This window comes from Rattus norvegicus, chromosome 5 (genome assembly GCF_021556685.1).
Source record: "Rattus norvegicus strain SHRSP/BbbUtx chromosome 5, alternate assembly SHRSP_T2T, whole genome shotgun sequence".
NCBI classification, from domain to species: domain Eukaryota; kingdom Metazoa; phylum Chordata; class Mammalia; order Rodentia; family Muridae; genus Rattus; species Rattus norvegicus.
The window spans coordinates 76,999,867-77,023,831 of record NC_141538.1 but is presented as its reverse complement, the minus strand read 5'-3'; the positions used below and the strand labels follow the sequence as shown (position 1 = coordinate 77,023,831).

Below are 23,965 nucleotides of genomic sequence, written 5' to 3'. Positions count from 1 at the left end.
CAAGTGCTCTACCACTGAGCTAAATCCCCAACCCTCAAGTCCCTGTTCTCATTGCCCAGTGTTACTAGGTATACAGTCAGATCTGAAGATCTGTGAGGGTGAGCTGTGAAGTTGAAAGTCGTGGGAGTCAAGGATGGGTTCCTATGGGGACTGGGTTTAGGGAGTGCTGGGTATGAGGTGGTATTAATATGCCTCACAGTGTGTGTGTGTGTGTAGCCAGCAGCTTATGTCTGGTATCTGTCCTATAATATTTCTCCCAACTTTTTATTAATTTTAACTTTTTTAGACAGGGTCTCTCACTGAATCTTAAACTCTGCAATTTCATTAGGCTGCTCAATGAGCTTCAGGGATCCACTTGTCCCTGTGATCTATATTCCACACCTCCACCCCACTGCTAAGGTGGCATGGATGCCTGGCCTTTCTCCTCCCCTCCCCTCCCCCTCCCACTTTCTTTGCCCCTCCCCTCCCCCTCCCCCTCTCCTCCCTTCCCCCTCCCTTCCTTCTACTCCCTCTCTTCTTTTTAACATGGGTCCTAGGGATCCAAACGCCACCTTTTAGGGTGGGTATTTTCCTGGCTAAGTCATCTCCGTAGCCCTCAGAGCAGTTCTCACATTTGGTCCATAGGCCGTAGTTGTAGGGCAGTTTGGGGGAACATCTACAGCTACTAAAACTTTGTTTTTTCTGCTCACAGTTTTTCTCGTCTGACTTCCACGGAGATGTGCTACATATTTATTGATATACAGTTACTTAGTTGCCGAATTGTATGGGGCAGGAGGTGTCTGCAAAAAAAAGTACTTCTGCGATTTAGTCCCAGGGCTGCCCTCTCCCAGCAGCTTGTTTCAGGCCCCATCTCTGACACAGAAGACATCCATGTTTTGGTTGCATGTTACCGTTCCGTTGGGCACCAGTTTATTTCATTTCACTTTTGCTTTTTTGTGTAGTGGTAGGGTTGGCCACCTCCCTTTGCCTAATCTTTTGCTTGGCAGAGGAAGGGAGGGAGGAAGCAAGAGAGCAAGAAGGAAGGGCAGAGAGGGGAAGAGAGGGAAGGGAGAGAGGACAGGAAAGGAGAGGAGAGGAGAGGAGAGGAGAGGAGAGGAGAGGAGAGGAGAGGAGAGGAAGAGTGCTCAAGAGAGCACAAGAGAACAATAGTAGTCCTCCAAACCAAGCACTTCTTATAGTGATAGAATTCTTAGCACCCAAGTATCTGTTTTTCTAGTATCTCAACCTTTTGGGAGCAGAAGGGCAAAGCATGCCTCTTGCTTGGCTGTCCTAGGCAGCAGAGTGCAGATTGTCTTAAGAAAGGCCGTTGTTCTCAGAAACCTCTGAAGTAGCTGCCTGCACACCGTGACCTACTGATCTCATGTTTTGTTGGTCCCATCTGTCAGGTGTAAGATTTAAACACGTAAGTGTCTAGATCATGCCTGGGTTCTTTTTTTTTTTCTTTCTTTTCTTTTTTTCGGAGCTGGGGACCGAACCCAGGGCCTTGCGCTCGCTAGGCAAGCGCTCTACCGCTGAGCTAAATCCCCAACCCCCCATGCCTGGGTTCTTAAGCTGGTAACTTGGCTGTTGGGCCCAGGTCCAGTTACTGTGGCCCTCCAAGGCTGTCCTCGTGGGAGCTTGTCCATTCCATATCATGGCTTTTCACTCTGCTGGATGAGGGATGATCTCACTTTAGTTCAAGGTCAGAAGTCAATCCTTCAGAGCTGTTCTGAGTGAGAAAGACATTGTTTCTGTGCTATTAGATGATAAGTATGGGAACTTCACTGTGTCCAAAGCGGAAACTTGAGCTTTCATTGCTCTGCATGCTTTCTTTCTGTAAAAGTACTTCATCACAAGTCTGTGAGATTAAGCACATCGTGTACTGTGTATCACTTGTATAGGCTGCCCAAGGGGGCAGGTAGTCAGTGGATGGAACGGTGGTTTGAGGCACATTCTTGGGTGTTGAGCGGGGTCTAATAGAAGTTTTGTACTGTACTTTGTTGTGATGATACAGAATCAGATTAGCTGCCCGTGACTTGGAGCAATTTTTCTCATCTGCATCCCACAACCTGTTCATCTTCACTGATGAATGGGAATTTCTTTCCCCAGCCAGTGGTCCTGATGCTGCAGGCAGGGCTCAGCCTCATGTTGCTACCACTGTCCAATCTCCAGTTCATGTGTACCTGGTGAGATTTTGTTTAAATTCTTGCTGTGGGAAAATTTGGATAGAAATGGAAACTGCGTGGAAGCAAGTGTAATATACACAATGGCCATCTCTTATTTCCTGGATCGATTGGATTGATTGGGTTAGTTGATTTCATAGTACTAGGAATCAAAACCAGAGCCTCATACGTTCTAGGCAAGCCCCTCTACCTCTAACCCACATCCCTGACCCAGTTTCTGGGATATTTTAAAGCAAATCTCATACTTTGTTTAGACTTCTGGTTCTTAATTGGTCACCTCTAACAAATTTATATGTATATGTAACAAATGTATCCATATGTCATTATCATCTTCAGTACAAAGTAGCACTCTCTTAATGTCACATCCCCAACACTTAAACCTTCTTACTATTTTTCAATTTGATTCATTGTAACGTAGGTCACATGTTAAGTTTGGTAGATCTCGCCCTGTGCTGACAGCCTCTTCCCTGATTCTATTCCAGCTCCTTCTGGAGCTGGCTAGTGGTGTATCTAAGGCCCTCAGAGAGGTAAGCATTTTTCTCCTAAACAAAATTAGTGGCTTTCAAAAAAGTCTCTAGTTTCTCTCTTCTTTCTTTTTTTTTCTCCCAGGTTTGTTTATCCTGCTCCCTGCTCGCCTTTGTTTCCAAGCAGGTGATACTCCCGTTGGCACCACCGTATGGTATTTCTTAAAAAACTTGGCTTTAAATTTGGAAAAAGTTGATACATATGAAATCTGTTCTGTACACACATATGCCACACACACATGCTGTGTCTGGTTTTTATTCCACTTATCTGTTGTTACATAATACATTTCCCAGAAGGCTTTGGGCCTTAAATTGCAATTTCTTTTTATTAATATTTTTTATTGGTTATTTTATTTGTTGACATTTCTAATGTCATTCCCCTTTTCAGTTTCCCCAACACAACTCCCTATCTCCTTCCCTCCTTCTCCCCCACCCGCCTACCCACTCCTACTTCAGTGCCCTAGCATTCCCCTACCCTGGGTTATCGAGCCTCCCTCCATAGGACCAAGAGGCTCCCCTCCCAGTGATGCTCAATAAGGGAATCCTGTGCTACATATGCAGGTGGGGCCGTGAGTCCCTCCACGTGTATTCTTTAGTTGGTGGTTTGGTCCCTGTGAACTTTGGGGGGCCTGGTTGGTTGATATTGTTATTCTTCCTATGGGGTTGCAAATCCCTTCAGTTCCTTCAATCTTTGCCCTAACTTCTCCATTGGGGTCCCTGCGCTTAGTCTTATGTTTGGCTGTGAGCATCCACATCTGTATTGATCAGGCTCTGGCAGAGCCTCTCAGGGGACAGCTATTGGTATATTGCTCCTGTCAGCAAAGCACTTCTGGGCATCAGCAATAGTGTCTGGGTTTGGTGTCAGCAGATGGGATGGATCCCCAGGTGGGGCAGTCTCTGGGTGGCCTTTCCTTTAGTCTCTGCTCCATTTTTTGTCCCTGCATTTCTGAAATTATTTTCTTCCCCCTTCTGAGTAGGACTGTAGTGTCCACACTTTGGTATGGTCTTGTTTCTTCTTGGGTTTCATGTGGTCTGTGAGTTGTGTTGTGGGTATTTTGAGCTTCTTTTAAGTGGGTAATATTTACTTATCAGGGAGTACATACCATGTGTGTTTTTTGTGATTGGGTTATTCAGGATGACATTTTCAAGTTCCATCCATTTGCCTGCGAATTTCATGAAGTCATTGTTTTTGATAGCTGAGTAGTACTCCATAGTGTAGATGTACCACATTTTCTGTATCCATTCCTCTGTTGAAGGGCCTCTTGGTTCTTTCCAGCTTCTGGCTACTATAAATAAGACTGCTATGAACATAGTAGAGCATGTGTCTTTGTTATATGTTGGAGCATCTTTTGGTTATATGCCCAGGAGAGGTATAGCTGGGTCCTCAGGTAGTGCAATGTCCAATTTTCTGAGGAACCTCCAGACTGATTTCCAGAATGGTTGTACCAGCTTGCAATCCCACCAACAATGGAGGAGTGTTCCTCTTTCTCCACATCCTCGCCAGCATCTGCTGTCACTTGAGTTTTTGATCTTAGCCATTCTCACTGGTGTGAGGTGGAATCTCAGGGTTGTTTTGATTTGCATTTCCCTTATGACTAAAGATGTTGAACATTTCTTTAAGTGCTTTTCAGCCATTCAAGATTCCTCAGTTGAGAATTCTCTGTTTAGCTCTGTACCCCATTTTTTATTAGGGTTATTTGGTTCTCTGGAGTCTAACTTCTTGAGTTCTTTGTATATTTTGGATGTTAGCTCTCCATTGGATATAGGATTGGTAAAGATCTTTTCCCAATCTGTGGGTTGCTGCAGATGGCCATTCTTATGGTTTGTGGATTATGTTGGCTAAGAATTGAACCAGAGCTTACCTGGCAACATCTTCTGCTCCTTGGGGCATCTGCAGAGATGCTCAATTGATGATAGACTTGGGCGAGTGGTGCCCTTGTGTTTGAGTGACTGGAAGGCTGGCCTAGCTGAGATAGTGGGCAGGAACATTTGGATGTGGCTTGGTAAGCATGGCAGGGACGTAGACTTCCATGCTGGATGCATCTTCCTCTAGAGTAAGTGTGTGTGTGTGTGTGTGTGTGTGTGTGTGTGTGTGTGTGTGTGTAAGAGAGAGAGTGTGTCAGTGTCTATGTGTGAGAGAGGGAGGGAGGAAGGGAGGGAGAGAGGGAGTGAGAGAGAGAGAGAGAGAGAGAGAGAGAGAGAGAATGAATAAAGGGGTTGTTACTTCATTTTTGGAAAACACAAAACATCCCCAATACCATGTTCGTTTTGTTTGAAGCCGTGGCAAGTTCTTCCAGATTCAAGGGAAGGGGTACAAAAGCCCTTTCTTGGTGGGAGAGGTGGGAGAGAATTTGCAACCAGGTTGCAAGTGCTACCTTTTGAAAGGAGAACATAAAAACTGATACCCAAGGTCCTTGCCACTTGGCACTTTTGGAGTCCCTGAGAACTTTGCTCCTCTTGTTGTGACTGATGTTGATGTTCTGAGACAGGCTCTAACTGCGTGGCCCAGGTTGGTCCCAAACTCCAGTTCTTAGGTCTCCAGTTTCCTGAGTGCAGGGTCTATCGGCATGCAGCACTATATCAGCTTCTTGCTTGGAATTTTTTTTTAATTTTTTTTGTATGTAGCATCTTGGCCTCAAACTAGGAACAGTCTTCTCACCTCAGCCTTCTGTGTGCTGGAGTTACTGGCAGAGCTGTCATAGTTTATTACTCTTCTTTTGATGGAAGATGGAAACCCCTGTGTGGAAGCGTCTGCCTTAAAGGTTAATCAGAGTATATCTTATCCCTGTTTCTATTTGCTAGAGAACTGAGAGAACTTTGTGACATGAGACATGGTGACAGACCAATGGAATAGCTCTGGGCCGTGTTAGGGAGGTCTTTGTCAGTGGGGGCAGTAAATTAGGTAGGGAGGAGCCCACTGGCAGTGTTGAGGTCCTTCTGGAGAGTAGGAAGCATATTTGAAGTCTGGCAGGATATCCAAAAAGAATTGAACGCTGGGAGTCCTTTACCCTTTCCCAGCGTCTTGAGGAGTAAGTGGGAGGCCATCCCTCGGACTAACTCTGGATGGAAGTATAGACAGACAGACATGGTGCTTTCCAGCACGCGTAACACCTCAAGAAGTTGGAGGTGTGGCTCAGTGGGGAACATCTGCTTCAAATGTGTGAGACCCTCAGTTTGACCCCCGATGTACTCCCACCTGACCCCCAGCCAAGAACACAGTCATAGGATCCAGGCCAGTAGAATACTGTGGTCCTCACTGCATCCTGTAAGGGATGTGTAAAGGGAAGAGCTTGGACTTTTGAATCTCTGTCCAGATCTAAATAACAGCTTGGCCCAAAGGCCGCTTATCAGCTGGGAACAGGCTGGTCAATAGTTGATCGATAATACAACACACAACCCCGGTGTTCTCATTGATCTCTCCATTAGTTGTTGTTAGCGTGGCAGTGGCTCTGTGGTGGGACAGCTCACAGCCCCTGTGCAGACTCCCCGATCATCAAGGCCCCTCACAGTGGCCCAGGAGGGTCACGTGGACCTGGCAGCAGTGCCCCTTTGACTGACTGACTAGCCCAGATGCATTGCAAGTTCCCTTAAAAGGATTCCTACTTCCTTGTTCAAAGTTGAGAGTGGCTGGTGATGTTGTTGCCTCTGATTTCCAAGAGATTGGTAGCCAGGCAAATCAGGAAATTAATAACATGTGCTCTGCTTTACCAGAATTCGATTTCTAGGAGACACTCAGACTGTCGATGTTCAGTTCTTTGCAGTGTCTCAGCTTCTGTGTCAGTGGGTGAGCAGATAATCTACTTCCCACACTGCTGTGACTTTCCGACTGTCCGGAGGGGAGTTTCCTCTCCTACTCAGAGCGGACCGTATCCCACTTACCAAACCCATACCAACAGGAGCCTTTGGTGTTCATGTATTGAATTAGTCTCAAGAAAAAAATTCTGGTTTTCTTCTTTTTCTCTACTTAAAAAAGCAAACCTGTCTTCCCTCTGTCTCTGTCTCTCCCTTCCCTTCCCTTCCCTTCCCTTCCATTCCCTTCCCTTCCCTTCCCTTCCCTTCCCTTCCCTTCCCTTCCCTTCCCTTCCCTTCCCTTTTCCCTTCCCTTTTCCCTTCCCTTTTCCCTTCCCTTTCTTTTCTTTTCTTTTTCTCTCTTTTACTCCTCCGCCTATGAGACAAGGTCTGTCCAGGTAGCTCTGGCTGGTCTTGAACTTCATCTACCTCTGCTTCTCAAGTGCTGGGATTACAGGCAAACAGCACCAAGCCCAGCCTACCTTTCCTTTTTAAGGCAGAGTCTCATTGAGTAGCCCAGATTGGCCTTGAACATGAGTTAGACACCCTGAGTACTGGGGTTAAAAAGTACATACTGCCATGTCCAGCAGTAATATTACTTGTAGCAAGACACATGTCGCATGCCTTCAGAGCCAAGGTGAGATGACCAGAGAAGGCGTGGGAGAAGAGAAAAGGACTCTGCGTTTAAAGGCAGGAAACTTTGGGGTTCAAAGCTTGTCCTGCCAGGTGGAAGCGGTCTAACCTGGCCTAGCCTCTGTTTTGGGAGAGACATTATTTTGGGACAGGGAGGCCTTGAACTTGGGGTCTTCCAGCCTCAGCCTTCTTAGAAGGCCCAGTGATTACAGGTGTACACACCTCGCTGGCTCACCGTCTGCTTCTCAGTCACTGGATCTCGCTAATGGGTAGAACAGTAGTTTTTTCTTCTTGAGCGCATGTGTGTATATACAATTTGCATGCTTGGTGCTGGCAGAGGCCAGAAGAGGGAATTGTGTTTCCTGGAACTGAAGTCACAGACGGTTGTGAGCCACCACACGGGTGCTGGGAAGCTGAACCTGGCTCTTCTCTGCAGGAGCAAAGAGTGCTCCTAATCTTTGAGCCGACTCTCTAGTTGCTGGAATAGTATTTCTTCTGCCAAGCTGGCTTATTTGGAGTTTAGTTGTTTGTGTTCTGACAGCCTTATCTTCTTTGTTTCCGATGATGTGTGTTAACAGCAGCTTACCTGTGTTTATCTCGGTTTAGCTACGTTGACACTGGGGACTTTTCTAGTTCTTGTTACTCTCTCAGATTATTGGTAGTAATTACTTGCAAGAGAGAGAGCTTTCCTTTGGCCTGTGTTTATGCAGGTTATGGTCCAAGAGCAGCTGGCCGGATTGCTTTGGGTCTGCAGGTGCAGATCATGGTAGGAACAGGTCAGGTGGCAGAGGAGAAACCGTTTACATCAGGACCAGAAAGTGACACCAGATGGCAGTGGGGTGGGCTTTCATAAACTCCTTCAAGGGCATGTCCCCAGTGACCTGAAGACTCCCCACTAGGCACCCACCAACCCCCAAAGCTCCAAAGGTAAGCTTCTTCCAACAGCGTTACTCTGAGAGCCAAGTTCTCAACACATGGGGACGTGCCTAGGCCACTTATGTGTCTCTAACAGAGAACTAGTGTTTTTACAAAGGCTCGCAGAAAACTGGTCAGGTGGGGCTCAGGAGTGATAGAACGTCTGTCCAGCAGGTACGAGATTCTCAGAGTCTCAAGTGGAAAGAAAAGGTGTAGCCGTCCTGTCAGGAATGGAAAGATCCTGAAGACATTCTGGACTCTGTTCTTGGTCATCAGACTATTAAAGCAACAGTTCCAAGGAGTTAGAATCTCTCCAGGAACCTCATGCTGGGAGAAGGAAAATGTTGAAGCCTGGTGACAGCCACAGGAGGAGCTCGTGTCTACTCAGGAGACATTTCATACTTCCTGACTGCCTCCTTACAGGAGAGACTGGAACCCAGCATGGATGGGCTGGTGATGGGTGGATCACACTTGGCCAGGACTGCTTGGCCATGTGTAATTCTTGCCCTGATTACTCTATTTAAACATAAACCTCATGTCAGGATCCTGAAGATGGACTTGAAGTAGAGCTGGACAATGTCACTGTCGTACTCTGTTCTTATTAGCAAGGAGACCACAATGGTAACATCTTTTTGAGGCGAGCTTTTTAGGGGCGCCAGGACTTGGGCACTAACCCTAACAGCTCTGTTAGCAGAAGGAAGGAGGTAAGGAAAGAAGACAGAGACAAGCAAAGAGAGAGGGAAAACTGACAAGTCTGGCAGGGGTTGGGAGTAGGAGGGCCAGTGACTAATCACAAAGGTAGCACTTCCCAGAAACTGTGGGCTCTAGCCTCCTGGCAGGGGCTTTTGAGAACTACCAACTGTGAAGCCAACTATGATCCCAGGGAGGGCTTGGAAACACATTCAGGCTGGGAGTATTAACACATTAGAAAAGGAAACTGATCTGTAGGGATCAAGGCAGGTTTAAAACAATCCCCAAGCCAGACTAACCTCAGTCTTCCTTTTGATGGGATTATTAGACCTCAGATACCTTGAGTTGTAGTTAGAGTTGACTAAAAGCACATGGCCTTGGGCCTAAGCAGGTGTCCTAGCAGGAGATAGAAGGTTTGGGTGAAAGTTAGGTTCTGCTAGGGAGAGCATGATGCCCACTCGCTCTCTTGTTGATAGAGCTATTGAGCAAGGTGGACAGATGGACGAGATCGTTGCCATTTTCTCAGGAGTGGCAAAGGTCATGTTTGGTTTGCTGAGGGGATGGGGGGTGTCATAGAACTGGGTTTCTGATCCAGCATGTGTCCCCACAGAGCACAGGGACTGTGCATATTCATGTCCAGGCCGGAAGCCTCTCACCACACAGGTGCCTTTAACGAGGCACTGTGTACTGCCATCCCCACCCAGGCCCACCTGTGGCACTTCCACATGTTATAAAAAGTGAGATGGATCCCTGAGAGACGGAGTGAGAGACTCTTAATGCACTTAACGTATAATAGATCTCAGGCTAATTTAAGGATGATGAAACTTAATGGAAGCAAATTTGAAAACAAACAAACAAAAACCCAGCTGTTCTCTTCAGAAATCATGAGCATAGGGGATGGGATACAGCTCAGTAGATGGCTTGCCTCGTTTGTTCAGGCCCTGGGTTTGAACCCGAGCACTTCAAAATGGTTTTTAAATGGTTTTTGTTTGTTTGTTTGTTTTTTAAAAAATTTTATTTATGTATTTTGTGTCTGTGAGTACACTGTCGCTCTCTTCAGACACACCAGAAGAGGGCATCGGATCCCATTACAGATGGTTGAGAGCCACCATGTGGTTGCTGGGAATTGAACTCAGGACCTCTGGGAGAGCAGTCAGTGCTCTTAACCGCTGAGCCATAGCTCCAGCCCGATTTGCTTGTTTTTTAACCCTTGCATGGGATTCTGAAATTTATTTAAAAAACAAAACAAGGTGGCACATGCCTGTCCAGTCAGCGCTTGGTAAGTGCAAGCAAGAGCACTGTGGTTCCAGCCTGTACTGAATAGTAACACCCTGTGGGATGCTTTGAATGAAGATGGCCCCCATAGGTCTGTAGGGAGTAACACTATTAGGTGTGAACTCGGAGTAAGTGTGGCCTTGTTGGAGTAGGTGTGGCCTTGTTGGAGTAGGTGTGGCCTTGTTGGAGTAGGTGTGGCCTCGTTGGAGGAAGTATAGCACTAGAGTGCAGGCTTTGAGATCTCAGAAGCTCAAAACCAAGGTTAATGGCCCCGTCTCTTCCGGCCGCCTGTAGATCCAGATGTAGAACTCTTAGCTACCTCTCCAGCACCGTGTCTGCCTGTGTGCCACCCTGCTTCCTGTCATGACAATGATGGACTAAATCTCTCAACTGTAAGCCAGTCCAAATTAAACGTTCTCCTTTTTAAGAGTCTCTTCACAGAAATAGAAGCCCTAAGACACCTTGTTTGAGTAAAACAAAGCATTTCCTAGCATGTATAAGGCTCTGGATTTGATCCTCAGTTCAGCACCAGAAACCAGATAAACAAACAGGAAATATATGAATAAATAGATTTCCATCGGCCTTAAAGAGAGGCCACAGTGGGATATGATTTCTAAAACACCAGTGTAACCATGTGTGTTAGAGCTGATAAGAGGTCTGGGTGAGCAATGGTCGTACTAGACTTTTGTTCTCAGGTCCCTGCCAGCTATAGAGAATTCAGGACAGAATTGCAGTGGGGAGATCAGGCTTCTGAAACAATGGTCCTTGAAGACTTTTGTGTGGGACTGAGGATTCTCCCTAATCTATCTGTGCTAATGCTTGTGTCAGCTTCCAAACGCCAGGTGAAACAAAAGATAATTTGGGAAGGGTGCTGGGCCTAGAGTTCAGCTTTCTGCAGGTGAGGAGAGGAGCGGGGTTGGAGAACAGCTTCGTGGGTAGAAGAAAGGACACAAGTCAAGCCGTAGAGGTAGGGGCTGCTATGGAAGGTAACATGATGTTGTATCTGGAAGGCATCAGGCTTCAGAGCTTGACTGGGGTTCGAAACTCATAGGGTCCTAGGGAGAGGCAGAACTTGTTAGGCTTTGGGCAAAGTCATAGACCAGGCTGCAGCATCCACAGAAAACTTGCTTCTCTGGTAGGTGTTTTTGAGCAGAGAAGAATATCTTGAATGACAATTCGTCTCAGAGACACAGAGAAGGGTGGTAGTGGGCAGACACAAAACTAGAGACGTTAGGGTCACTTGGGGCCATCACTATCGTCTGGGTATGACATGTTTGGACCTGAGGGGATGGACAGGAACATGGCACACGGGGACACAGCATGGGATGGATGTGGAGCAGGTGTGTTGAGAGGGCTCCTGCAGTCGCTTACATTGTTCAGACAGACACTGTACCTTCCCAGTTTAGCTCACAACTAGAACATACACACGTATTCATGGAGCATGCCCAGCTTAGCTTATGCCTTCCTTTGAAGTCTACCTGGGATGCCTGGCATTTTCTACTTTGGAGATGGAATGAGATCTGGACAGTTGGCTTCTGTCATCTTTGTTCCACAACTAGATTTGACCTGTTTGCCTCGAAGCTGAGACAGGTTGCAGTAAGACATTGCCAATAGTATCTTATCTGAGGTCACGTAGTACCATGGCTTATTTATTTAGGACATGCAGTGAAGATACTGGCTGTCCAGGAGTCTCCCTTCCTTATCAGAAACATGGCTGGGAACCAGTGAGTCAGCACAGGAGCCTCTTGGCTGGCCAGCCTTTCCCTAGTCGCTGTCTGTCTGTCTATCTGCCCACCCCAACCTTGGTTGGCAACTATGGACTTGTGCGCAGATTTTAATGAGCTTGTTATTCCCTCTCTTGTCAGATCAGAAGGAGCAGCTACAGAGAGGCATTCTGATCAAAGCTGCTCGTCCTTGGGAAAACGATGTTGTTGAGATGGGAGGCCTAAGAATTAGGGCCGCAAGAACTCAAGGTAGAGCTTGCTAGAGCCTGCTGTATCCAAGGAGAGCTCGGCATATAAATCTGGCGATCAGAACTGCGGGCCAGACTGTGGCCTCAGTGGGCAGGAGGTACGCGCTGTGTGTGTCCTAAGCTGCTTTGTACCAGTTAGCTTCTCAGCCAGTGCTCATTCACTGAGGACTTCCCGCCGTGAGCAGGCGCAGCTCTCCATGCTGCAGACTGTTTCTTTAGGCTCTAAAAGAAAGCTCCACTTTTATTATTATTTGTTTACGCGTGTGTCTGAGCGTAGGTTTGTGCGTGTGTGTGCATTGCCCTTGGCGGGTAGAAGAGGACATTGGATCCTCTGGAGCTGCAGTTACAGGCACTCGTAAGCCACTTAACGTTGGTGTTGTGAGCAGACTCCTGTCCGGAAAGATACTCTTAAATTTTCTGAGCCATGTCTTCCTCCCAGGCTTTTTAATTTTTGAATTTCCTTTTGTGATGGGGGTCTTACTATGTAGCCCTGGTCGGTGTGGAACTTGCTCTGTAGACCAGGCTAGCTCAGAGATCTCCCTGCCTCTGCCTCCCAGATAAATTAAAGGCACTCACCACTATGCCATTTTTTTGTTGTTGTTTATTTGCTTTGTTTTTGTTTTGTTTTGTTTTGGAGTCATGAGCTCATGTAGCCCCGTCTGGCCTAGAGCTCTCAGAAGAACATTGCTTTGAGCTCTCGATCCCCCTGCCTCTACCACTCAAGGTTAGGATATAGATATGGTCCATCGCACTCTCCCACTTCTTCTTTTTTTTTCTTTTCTTTTCTTTTTTTCGGAGCTGGGGACCGAACCCAGGGCCTTGCGCTTGCTAGGCAAGGGCTCTACCACTGAGCTAAATCCCCAACCCCGCACTCTCCCACTTCTTAACCCCCATAACATATGCAGGCCATGGAATGGCAGCCAGAAGTTGATGAACGTTCAGTTGGGTACTTGTTAAATGACCGAATGACTAAAGCTGGCACAGATGGGGAGACTTCGTTTATATTAACGCATCAAGGATGACTTTCACAGTAACTCATCTCCTATGGTAACCATTAGACTGCTCGTCACATAATAGCAACAAAATTGTGTTTGGGTAAATGGCCTTGGAAGTGCGGTCGGTTCCCTAGGTGCTGCTTTGCGGAATTCATGATTTGAAAATATTGTAATAAACATATTCCCTTGCTTAATAAGACTTGCCGCTTGTGAGGCACCGTTAATCTGTGGTTGGTACCATACGTAAGCACAGCCCGTCCCCTGCATCTCCTTCCTGCCCCAGACCCCACTGTATGTCTTCTCGATCATCTACCTATACGCCACTTATCTAGGTCGAGACATATGTGTGTGAGTGTGTGTGCGTGCGCGCGCGCGCGTGCATGTTAGGCTCTGTGCTTTGGAGGTGGATCGACAGAGATGTGGTTACTCAGGTGAGCATGGCTAGACCCTGCCCTCAGGGAGTGCTCACCCAGAAGCGGTGAGATTGTGCCGGTGGAGAGGGTAGTTACCAAGAGGGAGGCATAAGTGCAAAGCAGCAGATGAGCTTTGATGCCAACTGCATAAAAGCACATGCGTCGTACGTAGGACTGGCAAGATGGCTCCATGGTCAAGGTACTTGCCACACAAACCAGACCATCTGAGTTAGATCTTTGCAATTGCACATAAAGGTGGAAGGGGAGAACCATCTCCATAGAATTGCCTCTCTGGCTTCCACACATGCACTGTGGCACGCCTACGCCCTCTCCTTGCCACCATGCCCCAGGCACATAACAATAATAAAATGTTAAAAACGTGTATTATATATACCACACACTGCTTTATAGAAACAGGATATTTGCTGAAACAAAGACAGGCATATTCAAATGGGAAGCTTTGGGTGTTTCCCTTTAAACTTCTCTTTAAAAACCTGACCTTTGGACAGTTGACAACAAGTGCAGTTTGGGAGGGAGAAGGAAAAACTCCTAACTCTGGCACTCTGTCGTCTTTCCCATAACAACCAGTCCTCAGGATGTACTCCCTGTTGCTCTCCAGTGCAGCCAGCCCTAAGCAACACCCGCTGTGGTGGAGCTGATGCCTCATTAAAGAGTCCCCTAGTGGGACAGAACTAGTTAAGAAAGGTTTTAGCAGCAGGACAGCAGAAGACCTAGGCCAGGAGGAAGCAAGAGACTGTGTTCAGGAACCAGACAGACGGACTACCCACTGCGACCCTAAGCAGTTCATCAGTCCTCCCAAACTTGCCCTGTGGGCTTCACCTGGTGCCCTGAATACGTGGGGCCACAGAACCCAACCAAATCCAGTCTCAACTCCAGTCTGCACCCCACCTGTGCCTCCCTACTTGATTTCAAGACTTATTATCCAAGCTTTGATTTCATCAACTCCAGGTTATTAACTGATAATGCACAGTGAAAAGGGCCAGTGCACACCGCCACTGTGCTTCATTCCGAATACTCTTCTGCCTCCATCCTTTGGGTAGAGGCAGGGGAGGGACTTTTCCATAGGGAAGGGATCCTTCCTTCTGCCGTGCCAGGGCCTCCGTTGGTGGGCTCATGGTTGCCTCCTGGGCATCTGTAAACACATCATCAGCTGTGCCTTACCGTATCTTCTGTTGGAACAAGGACTCCCCAGCAGCCCTACCAGCTTCACGGACAGAGGTGGAATGAAGGGTAGGTTGGAGGGGTCCTCAAAGCAGAAACCCAGTCTAGGGAGACTAGAAGGATGAAGATGGGGGGATGGGGGTGGTGGTGGAAGCCATCGTACCATAGCCCACTCTCAGCTTTCCTGTCCTGCAAAAGTCAGCTCTCCAACCTAAAGGGGCTCCAGGTGACTCAGTTCACCTGTACTGTCAGGCATCTCATAACAGGGAGTAAGGGTTACCCTCCTCCTTCCTCTTAGTCCCACAGGTAGGTGCATGCCTACAGCTTTGCACAAGATCACCTTGGGGTGCAGCTGTCCGTGCCCCTGCCTCATTGTACATTTAGCCCTCTCTGCCTGTTGTTGCCTTGGAGGAGCTCGCTCAGAGGGAGGCTTCAGTCTGCCTTCTAGTGGTAGATGCTGAGTCTTGAAGGCAAGACCTTTCGGTGTTCTTGCCCTCTATGGTGAGGCTTCATCCCTACCGTTTTACTGTGTATATTTCCTATAGAGATGTGCCGATAGTTTGTGAGTTACTGCAATGCAAACATCCCATCTCCCAAGATAAAATCTACATGCCCAGGCGTGTCCCTCCATCCCACCACCTTCTGGGGTCTTCGTTCACGAGCAGCAGCTACCTTGACTTTAGTGTGGTCGCTTCCTTATTCATTTCAAGTTTCTTCCCCCAAGTGTGTGCCTAGACAGTATGTCAGTGGTGTGTGTGTGTGTCTGTTCATGTGTGCGCGCGTGCACACATCTGTCCATCTGTATGTCCATCTGTCCTAGGTATTGTGGTTTGACTTTGTCTTTTTGAAGACAGTCTTTATCTTTGAAACTGCGGTTGCCTCTCTCCACCTCATCTCTTCTTTCTATACTAGAAACTGGGTGGTTTGCATTATGGGGTTTCTAGAGTTTTTCCTAGGCTGGATCTTGTGGAGACTTGGAAGCAATTGTGACTGAGGAGGTGGGGTGTTCTGTAACACAGATGCTGGCTGGCTACTTCACAGGGTACGAGTTGCCAGTGTGCTGCCATTCAGGCTGTGAGATGTTGATGTTGCAACTTTCTTGTTCCTGATTAATTTACATGTTGGGATTCTTTAACAAAGAAAACTCTAGTGTATGTAGTAGCTTTACTGGGATTCACACGTCACCTTCTAAGGTGTCCAGTCTAGAGGCTTTCCATATATGCTGAACTCTGCATCTGTCAACATGGTCAATTTTAGGACATTTCATTGACAAAACACCAGCCTAGCTATCACCTCCCAACCCCCTCAACCCTAAGCAACCACAACCTAATTTCTGTCTCTAGGGTTGGTCCACTCTAACACTTCTTATGATATAGGGTCATACCAGTACAGTGCTTTGTGACCAGTTTCCTTGACTGAAGAAGAGGGTTTTCTTATCTTATCCCTGTGCTAACATACATCAGTGCTCCAGTCCTTCTTTTATGTATGTGAGTACACCATCACTGTCGTCAGACACACCAGAAGGGGGCATCCGATCCCATTGCTGTGATTGTGAGCCACCATGTGGTTGCTGGGATTTGAACTCAGGACCTCTGGAAGAGCAGTCAGTGCTCTTAACCACTGAACCATCTCTCCAACCTCACCAGTCCTTTTTATGGTAAAATAATAGTCCACCAAATGAGTTTTATATTTTGATAATCAATTGATGGCTGTTTTGTGTTTCTGCCTTTCGGGTATAACGCATAGAGCTGCTGTGAACATCCATGTACAACATTTTCATGAGCATGAATTTTCTTTCTTTCTTTCCTTCTTTCTTTCTTCCTTCCTTCCTTCCTTCCTTCCTTCCTTCCTTCCTTCCTTCCTTCCTTTCTCTCTTTCTCTCTCATTCACTCATTCACTCATTCACTCATTCATTCATTCCTCCAGATAGACTTGCAGGCCATGTGCTAATCTGTTCTTTTTTTTTTTTTTTTTCTTTTCTTTTTTTCGGAGCTGGGGACCAAACCCAGGACCTTGTGCTTCCTAGGCAAGCGCTCTACCACTGAGCTAAATCCCCAACCCCGTGCTAATCTGTTCTTAACCATTTCGGGAGCTGATAAGAGTGTTTTCCAGTGTGGTTGCAGTCTGTTATTTTATCAGCAGTGTGAGGAGTTCTGTGCCTCCAGCACTTGTCGTTAGGTCATTTCCATCCCAGCCATCTGATTGGGCATGCAGTGGGGTCTGATTGTCTTACTTGTGGGGTCATGGCTTATACAGGTCCCTTGGCTGCTGATGCTGTTGTCACATTTCCAGGTGCTTACTGAACCCTTGCAGATCTTCAGAGCACATCCCAATTAGATACTCGTCTTTTTGTTATTGGGTTATAATAGTTCTTTCTTTTATTTTGAGTAAAAGTCTCTTATCAGAGACAGTTGGCCCTTGACGCCAACTTAACTGGATCAAAACTACTGGGAAAAAATTGTGGCAGCACTGAATGTGTATAGACTCTTCCTTGGTGATTCCCTAAACAGCACGGTGAAGCAAGAACAGCTCTTTGCATAACAGCTGTTGTCTTACGTGGCGTGAGTCTGCTAGAGGGTTTAAGTCACGTGAGAGGACGTGCATGACTTATTTGCCATGCATATGAGGGACTTGAGCATCTGTGCATTTTGGTCTTCTTGACTGGTGCTGGAACAGTTCCCCACAGGCTGGAGTGACGGGCTATGATTTGCAAACTTCCCCCCATACTGTGGATTGCCTTTGCTGCTGCTGCTTCTTTTTTTTTCTTTTTTTTCTTTTTTTTTTTTTTTTGACGTCTCAGTGCCTTTGAAGCACAGAAGTTTCATTCTTGGAGATGCAGTTCACTGCTCCTTTGGTTACTTAGCTTATGCTGTTGACATCTTTCATCAAGCACCGCCTGACCCAAGCTCACGAAGCGTCGTGCCTGCCTGCGTGGTATTGGGAGTTTCGAAGTTCTGTCTATTCCACTGAAACCTGCTCCCTCTTCAGTTAATTTGCCTGTTGGCTGCTACCTACTCTTCAGTTAACAGGGAAAGGTCATGTGATGTCAGCTGCTTTCCTGTCGAGTGCTGATGTCTGTAGTCAGAAGTGGGTTCTCCAGTCACGTCTGAAGTTGCTGTTTGTTCCTTCCTTTGACACCGAGTTGAGATGTCTTCGCTGCAGTGTTGATTTTTACTGGGGACACGTGCCCGCATTTTGCTTCTGCGAGTACTCAGAAGCCTCCTAGTCAGTCAAAGGTCTGCGTCGCCTTGCAGCAGCTTCCTGTCTGAGATCTCTGCTTTCTGAAAAGGGGCTGGGGAAGGCACCTGTCGGCAGCCCGTTTCGCACAGCAGAAGGGGAAGCAAGAGATGTGGCTTGTCCAAGGCCGTGCCTGTTTCTGAGGAGCAGGCATGGTTGCTGCACCTGACTCTTTTCTGTATTCCTGCTCTGGATGTGACCACACAGAACCCTGGAGTGGACCTGGGGTTTGGGTTGGAGTCCTAGCTAGATGGCTATGCTCTGTGGCTGATTGTTTTTCCTGGGCTTCGGTTAATGGCGCTGTAAAATCAGAAGGCTGGACAAGCCAATTTACAAGAATTAGCAGGTTTGCTGAGGTGGCCTGCCTTGACAGCCAGCTGGGGAAGGCTGTGCTGGAGCAGAGTCCCATCACATCCCTTTACAGAGTGCCTGGCCTGGGTAGAACTTACCATTGCACAAAGCCATTCATCTAAAAAGCTTCCTTCTTGTAAGGGGAGATTTGACAGTTTTCGCCTGGGCCTCTGACTCCATAGGATCACTTGGTATCTGGATATCTTTAATTAGGGATTCTTACTTCACTTAAATAAGACTAATTAAAAGTTTATGAATTTGTATGCCTGCAATGCAGTTTATAAAACGGATTTATAAAAAATTATGTTTGTTTCCGTTTGTCGTACCCTCAATTTTCATGCTCTTCTTTGTCTTCCAGAAACATGCCAAAGGCCAGGATTTGTTCGACCAGATTGTGTACCACTTGGACCTGGTGGAAACAGATTATTTTGGTCTGCAGTTTCTCGACTCCGCCCAGGTCACGGTATGTCACGCAGTGATTCATTTCAAAAGCGATGGCTCTTCATGCTAATTATAGAGCCCCAGACATTGATAGAGAAAAGAGGAAAATTGAGATATTGTCCCAGTAATGAGCTTGGCGGGCGGTGCTGGTGCCTGAATGAAGTGCATGCAGGATGCCCGTTGGACCCTCTCCCCCTTGAAGTAGCCACTGACCAGGAGGCTATGTGCAAAGAACACCTTCTGGGAACATGGCCAGACACCAGTATATGATAGAAACATTACTAATAAAGGAGGAGGAAGATGAAGGAAAATCCCCTTTATAGACATCTTTTTGGTGGCAGGGCTAGAGGATCCAGTCCTTTCTTGCAGAACCAGGATGGGAAGCAAGCAGCTGCTGTGAGCACAGCCGACGTGGGGGAGGATTCAGGGGGCGGTCACAGCTGACCTTGGCTCTGGGGGTGATAGTCAGAACAGACTCACCTCATTTTTCTGGAGACAGGTGCTAGAATGAATGACCTCTGCAAAGCTCAGTGCATTTATTTCCTTTTAAATTAATTATGTCACGTGGGTGTTTCCCTATGTGTATGTCTATGTACCCTGTGCATGCAGTGCCTGAGGCCAGAGAGGGCTTTGGATCCCTTGGGAATGGAGTTACATACAGTTGTGATCAACCCTGTGGGTGCTGGGGATTAAACCCAGGTTGTCTGAAAGAATAGCCAATGCCCCTAACCTCTGGGCCACCTGTCCAGCCCTAGCGCTTCTGTTTCTGAGAGCAGGAGTGACTTCCTAGTCCTTCTCAACAAGCTGTGCCTTCGGGTTTCAAAGACAATGCACTCGGCATTCTAAAAGTGTTTTCTAAGTGGCTGTTGTACACTGGGCTCTATTCTAAGCTCTGAAGAGAAGGTGATGAATATGGTTGATGTAACTAACATGACAGTGGATACAGGGAGAGCACTCAGCAGTGCAAATATGAGGACGCACGTTCCTGGGTTTGGATCCCCTCACCCATGTTAATCAGTGTGAGGGCACTTGTCTGTCACCCCAGCGATGTTCCATCCCCGTCCCCTGGGGTTAGTTGGGGAGAGCTGTACCCTAGAGCTTGCTAGTTTTTTAGCTTTGCTACTCAGTGAGCTCCAGGCCCAGTGATAGAAACCTGTCTCAAAAAACAAGGCGTGGAATGGTTGAGGAGTAAGCCCATTGGCGTCTAGCCGCCACATGCGTATGCGCAGACACATACCTACCACACAGACTGATTAGAAGAAGTATGGGACAGGAGGGATAGGGTGCTGGGTCAGACCATGTTTGGAAGCTGGGTATTCTGGGAACCTGTTTGAGCTGGAGATCTGAAGCTCTTTATACGTGGGAGACAGTTACCAGATATTCCCTGGGGATAGCTTTAAGATGTAGCTGCTCAAACCTGGTACCTGGTAATTGGGTTTAGTATCAGGGAGACGTTGAGCCCTGAGGTGATAGAGTCTGGCTGTTGGTGCTCCTGGCTACATCCTCCCGAGGGGGGACAGTTCTTGGGTGATCCCACCTCTTCCTCCTGTACCTTAGGACTTCTGTATGCTCTAAATTCCTTACCTTGTAACAGCTCTTGCTTCCTTGACTGATCCTGGTTCTTTCTCTGTTTCTCAGCTGGAGAGACTCCCTTTACCCCAAGTGTTAGGGAGGCCTCCCAGCTTCTCCCTCTCTGCCTCTTTAGCCCAGTCTACTTCTTTAAAGTTGAGCTCTGCCCTCATGGCTGACCTTCACATCCATCGAAGCCATCTCCGTGTCTATTTTTGTTTTTCTTCACTTGGATGAACTTAGAACTCATGTTGCTGGCCCTGACCATATTCTGGACACTGTTTCTTCTCATTTAGGCTTCATTTCAGCAAATCTCACAGATTCCCTAACTCCCATATTTCTGACCCACCTCACATCCCCCAGTCTCCTCTTTTTTTTTTTTTTTTTTTTTTTTGCCTTCTTTCCTGCCTTAGAGGACTAGGCTTTGGTCCTCACTCAGCCTTTGGTTCTCTTGTCACACAACTGGCCTCCCCTTGGCAACCATGCTCATCTGGTTTCTCTGTGGCTTTTCCCAGGCTGTCAAACAATGCTGGAGACACCAGTCTGTATCGTTTGTCTGCAGCAGAGATCACAGGCTCAGCCAAGTCTAATCCTCAAGCTGTGCCTCAGAAGTGTGAGCTTTTCACGGATGCCTGGATGCCCCTTGGTTCATTCTTTTGGTTCCTACCACTGACCTCTAGTCAGATCCACACCAATCCTGACTAGCAGCTGTCTATCTGCAGAGAAGACTGAGGCCGTTTGTTCTAGGCTCCTGTGCTTCTTACCCTGAACCTTCTAGCCTCTCTATTAGTTTATCCTTACTCCGTCCTTGGGTAAAGCAGTCAGCTTGCCTCTGCATCTTCCTTCTGAGCACAGCCCACAGTTCCTTTCCAGCTGCTTCTAGAATGACACTGGCTTAGTTGGGTTTCTATTGCTGTGATGAGACACCAGACCAAAAGCAACCTGGGGACAAAGAGGTTTATTCCTGAGGACCACTGTTGTCTTACTTTGGGTTTTATTGTCGTGAAGAGAAGCCATGACCAAGGCAACTTCTTATAAAGGAAAACATTAATCATGGCTGGCTTACAGGTTCAGAGGTTCATGGTGCTGGAGATGGAGCTGAGAGTTCTATGTTTCAATCTGAAGGCAGTCAGGAGAAGACTGTTTCCTAGACAGCTAGGAGGAGAGTCTCAAACCCTATCCTCACAGTGATACGCTTCTCCAATAAGGCCAGATCTCCTAATAGTGCCATTCCCTGGGCCAAGCGTATTCAAACCACCACATTGCACTCCCTAGCCTCCATAGGCTTATTCAAATGCACGAGTCTATGGGGGCCATACCTAGCCATACATAGCACAGTGCAAAGCACATTTAGTCCAACTTCAGAGGTTCCCATGGTCTATCAACAATGTTTAAAAGTCCAAAGTTCAAGGTCTCTTCTGAGATTCATTAAGTCACTTAACTGTAATCAACTATAAAATTAAAATTAAAAAAAAAAAAAGCAGATCACATACCTCTCCTCTAACATCATACAGGATATACATTACTGTTCCAAAAAGACATAGCAAGGAAATCCTGGGCAAAAGCAAGACCAAAAGGCAGCTGGGCAAACTCCAAACTCTGCATCAGACTCATGTCTGATGTCCAACTCCTTTCTGCTTTGTCGACTGCAGCACAACCTTTCTCTTTGGCTGCTTCTGTCCCTTCTAGCAGCTTTCCTCAGGGGGTTTCCCATGGCGTTGGCATCTCGAATAACTTGGCGTCTCCAAGGCAACTTCAGCATTACAGCTTCTTGTTCCAGTGTCTGGGATCCACACATGATCTTCTGGGCTCCTCCACTGCTGCTGCTGTTTCTGGTGGTCATCCCATGGTACTGGCATCTCCGATTTCCTGGAGCCTTCCTCTGCAACTAGGCTTCACCAGTAGCCTCTCATAGCCTCTCTTCATGGTGCCAAGCTTTAACTTCTTTGCATGACCCAGTCAGTCCTGGGCCATCAACCCCAGTTGAAGCTGTACCTTCACCAATGGCCTTTCTCGACCTCTCACAATTCCAAACCTCAGCTGCTCCTCATGACCCCCTTCATACCTTCAAAACCAGTACTACCTGGTGACTCTTACACATTACCAAGTCCAGCTGCAGCATGAGGTACAACCTTGGTTATCTGTGGAACACAGGTTCCCCTTTGTGCTTTCAGAAAACACTTCCCAGACTTCACTTTAGTGATTCTGACTTCTTCTTAATCACTGCTAATTTCTTAGCTCCAGCTAACTAGCATCGGTTGTCCCAGTAACCCCTTTTTCTACTCTTTACCTTAAAGCCAGAGCACATGACTGAAGCTGCCTAGTTCTGCTGCATGTTGGGGATGGAACATGGCTCGGTTTTCTATTACATCATCACCAGCTTTCTGTTTTCCAGTGGTTTCTTTCACTGCCTAAGCCACATTCTTCACCAAAATATCACAAGAACAGTCTCTTGGCTGCGTACTAAAATTCTTTTCTGAAAGCTCAAGAGCCAGATTTCCACAGTTCACATCCTCAGCACCAATATCTTCCATATCCCTACTAACCCATATTCCATAAAGCCCACTTAAGGTTCCCAAATCCAAAGTCCCCAAATCTACATTCCTCCAGACAAAACCATGGTCAGGCCTATCACAGCAATACCTGAATCCTTGGTACCAACTTCTGTCTTAGTTAGGGTTTCATTGCTATGTAGAGACACCATGACCGAGGCAACTCTTAGAGAGGAAAACATTTCGTTGGGGCTGGCTTACAGGTTCAGAGGCTCAGTCTATTACCAAGGCAGGAAGCATGGCAGCATCCAGGCAGTCATGGTGCTGGAGAAGAAGCTGAGAGTTCTATGTCTTGATCTGAAGGCAGTCAAGAGAAGACTGCTTCCAAGGCAGCTAGATGGAGGGTCTCACTCCCACAGTGACACACTTCCTCCAACAAGGCCTCACCTTCTCGTCATGCCACTCCCTGGGCCACGCATATGCGAACCACCACATGAGGGTTGTTACTGCTGTGATGAAACACCAGACCAAAAGCAACCTGGAGAGGAAAGGGTTTATTTCCTTGATACTTCCATATAACAATTCATTATCCAAAGTGTTCAATAACATGCACAGGGCAGGAACTTGGAGGTGGGAGCTAATGCAGAGGCCATGGAGGGGTGCTGCTTACTGGCTTGCTCTCATGGCTTGCTCAACCTGCTTCTTGTAGAACCCAGGACCCCCTGCCCAGGCGTAGTACCACTCACAATGGGATGGACCCTCCCTGACGGATCACTCATTAAGAAAATACCTGACACCCAGATCTTACGGAGGCATTTTCTCAATTGAGACTCTCTCCTCTCTGAGGACTCTTGCTTGTGTCAAGTGGACACAAACCTAGCCAGTACAACCACGTTCAGAGCTTCTCTGTGCTCAGCTCCTCTGACCACCTCAGCCTCTGACACTCTTGAGCCCTTCACTTCATCCAAGCTCATCTCTGTCTGGCCTCAGGTGGGTGGTGCTTTTCGTTAGCCCTGGATCTGGAATCGGTCCTTGACCCTGGTCCTGGTTCTGACCCATCTAGTGACCTTCGGACAGCCAATCCCTTCTCTCTTGGCCTCTGTTCCCTCACCTGTGAAGTTCGGGTCCCGAGCCCACGAACTCTGAGTCTTCATGATCAGTGGACTAGTGTGCAGGTGCATCTGCTCCAGGGTCTCCTTCAGCTAGGAAGCCATCATCTTTGTGTTTAGTACCAAGGGCTTGCTGGCCTGCCATCAGTCCTGGTCCTCAGGGGACCCCTTGATAGCCTTTTTGCTTCCTGGAAAGCTTTGGATGTGACTGTTCTG

The 23,965-nt window shown here is 47.3% G+C and overlaps 1 protein-coding gene across 6 annotated transcripts in view; it reads left to right on the top strand.

The window, feature by feature from the left end:
- Epb41l4b (erythrocyte membrane protein band 4.1 like 4B) overlaps positions 1-23,965 on the top strand; it is a 160,388-nt gene that overhangs the window by 25,559 nt on the left and 110,864 nt on the right. For all 6 annotated transcript variants that reach the window (NM_001401792.2, XM_087550508.1, XM_087550509.1 and 3 more), the window contains 1 exon segment: positions 18,497-18,601. In NM_001401792.2, the coding sequence (NP_001388721.1) occupies positions 18,497-18,601 (105 nt within the window).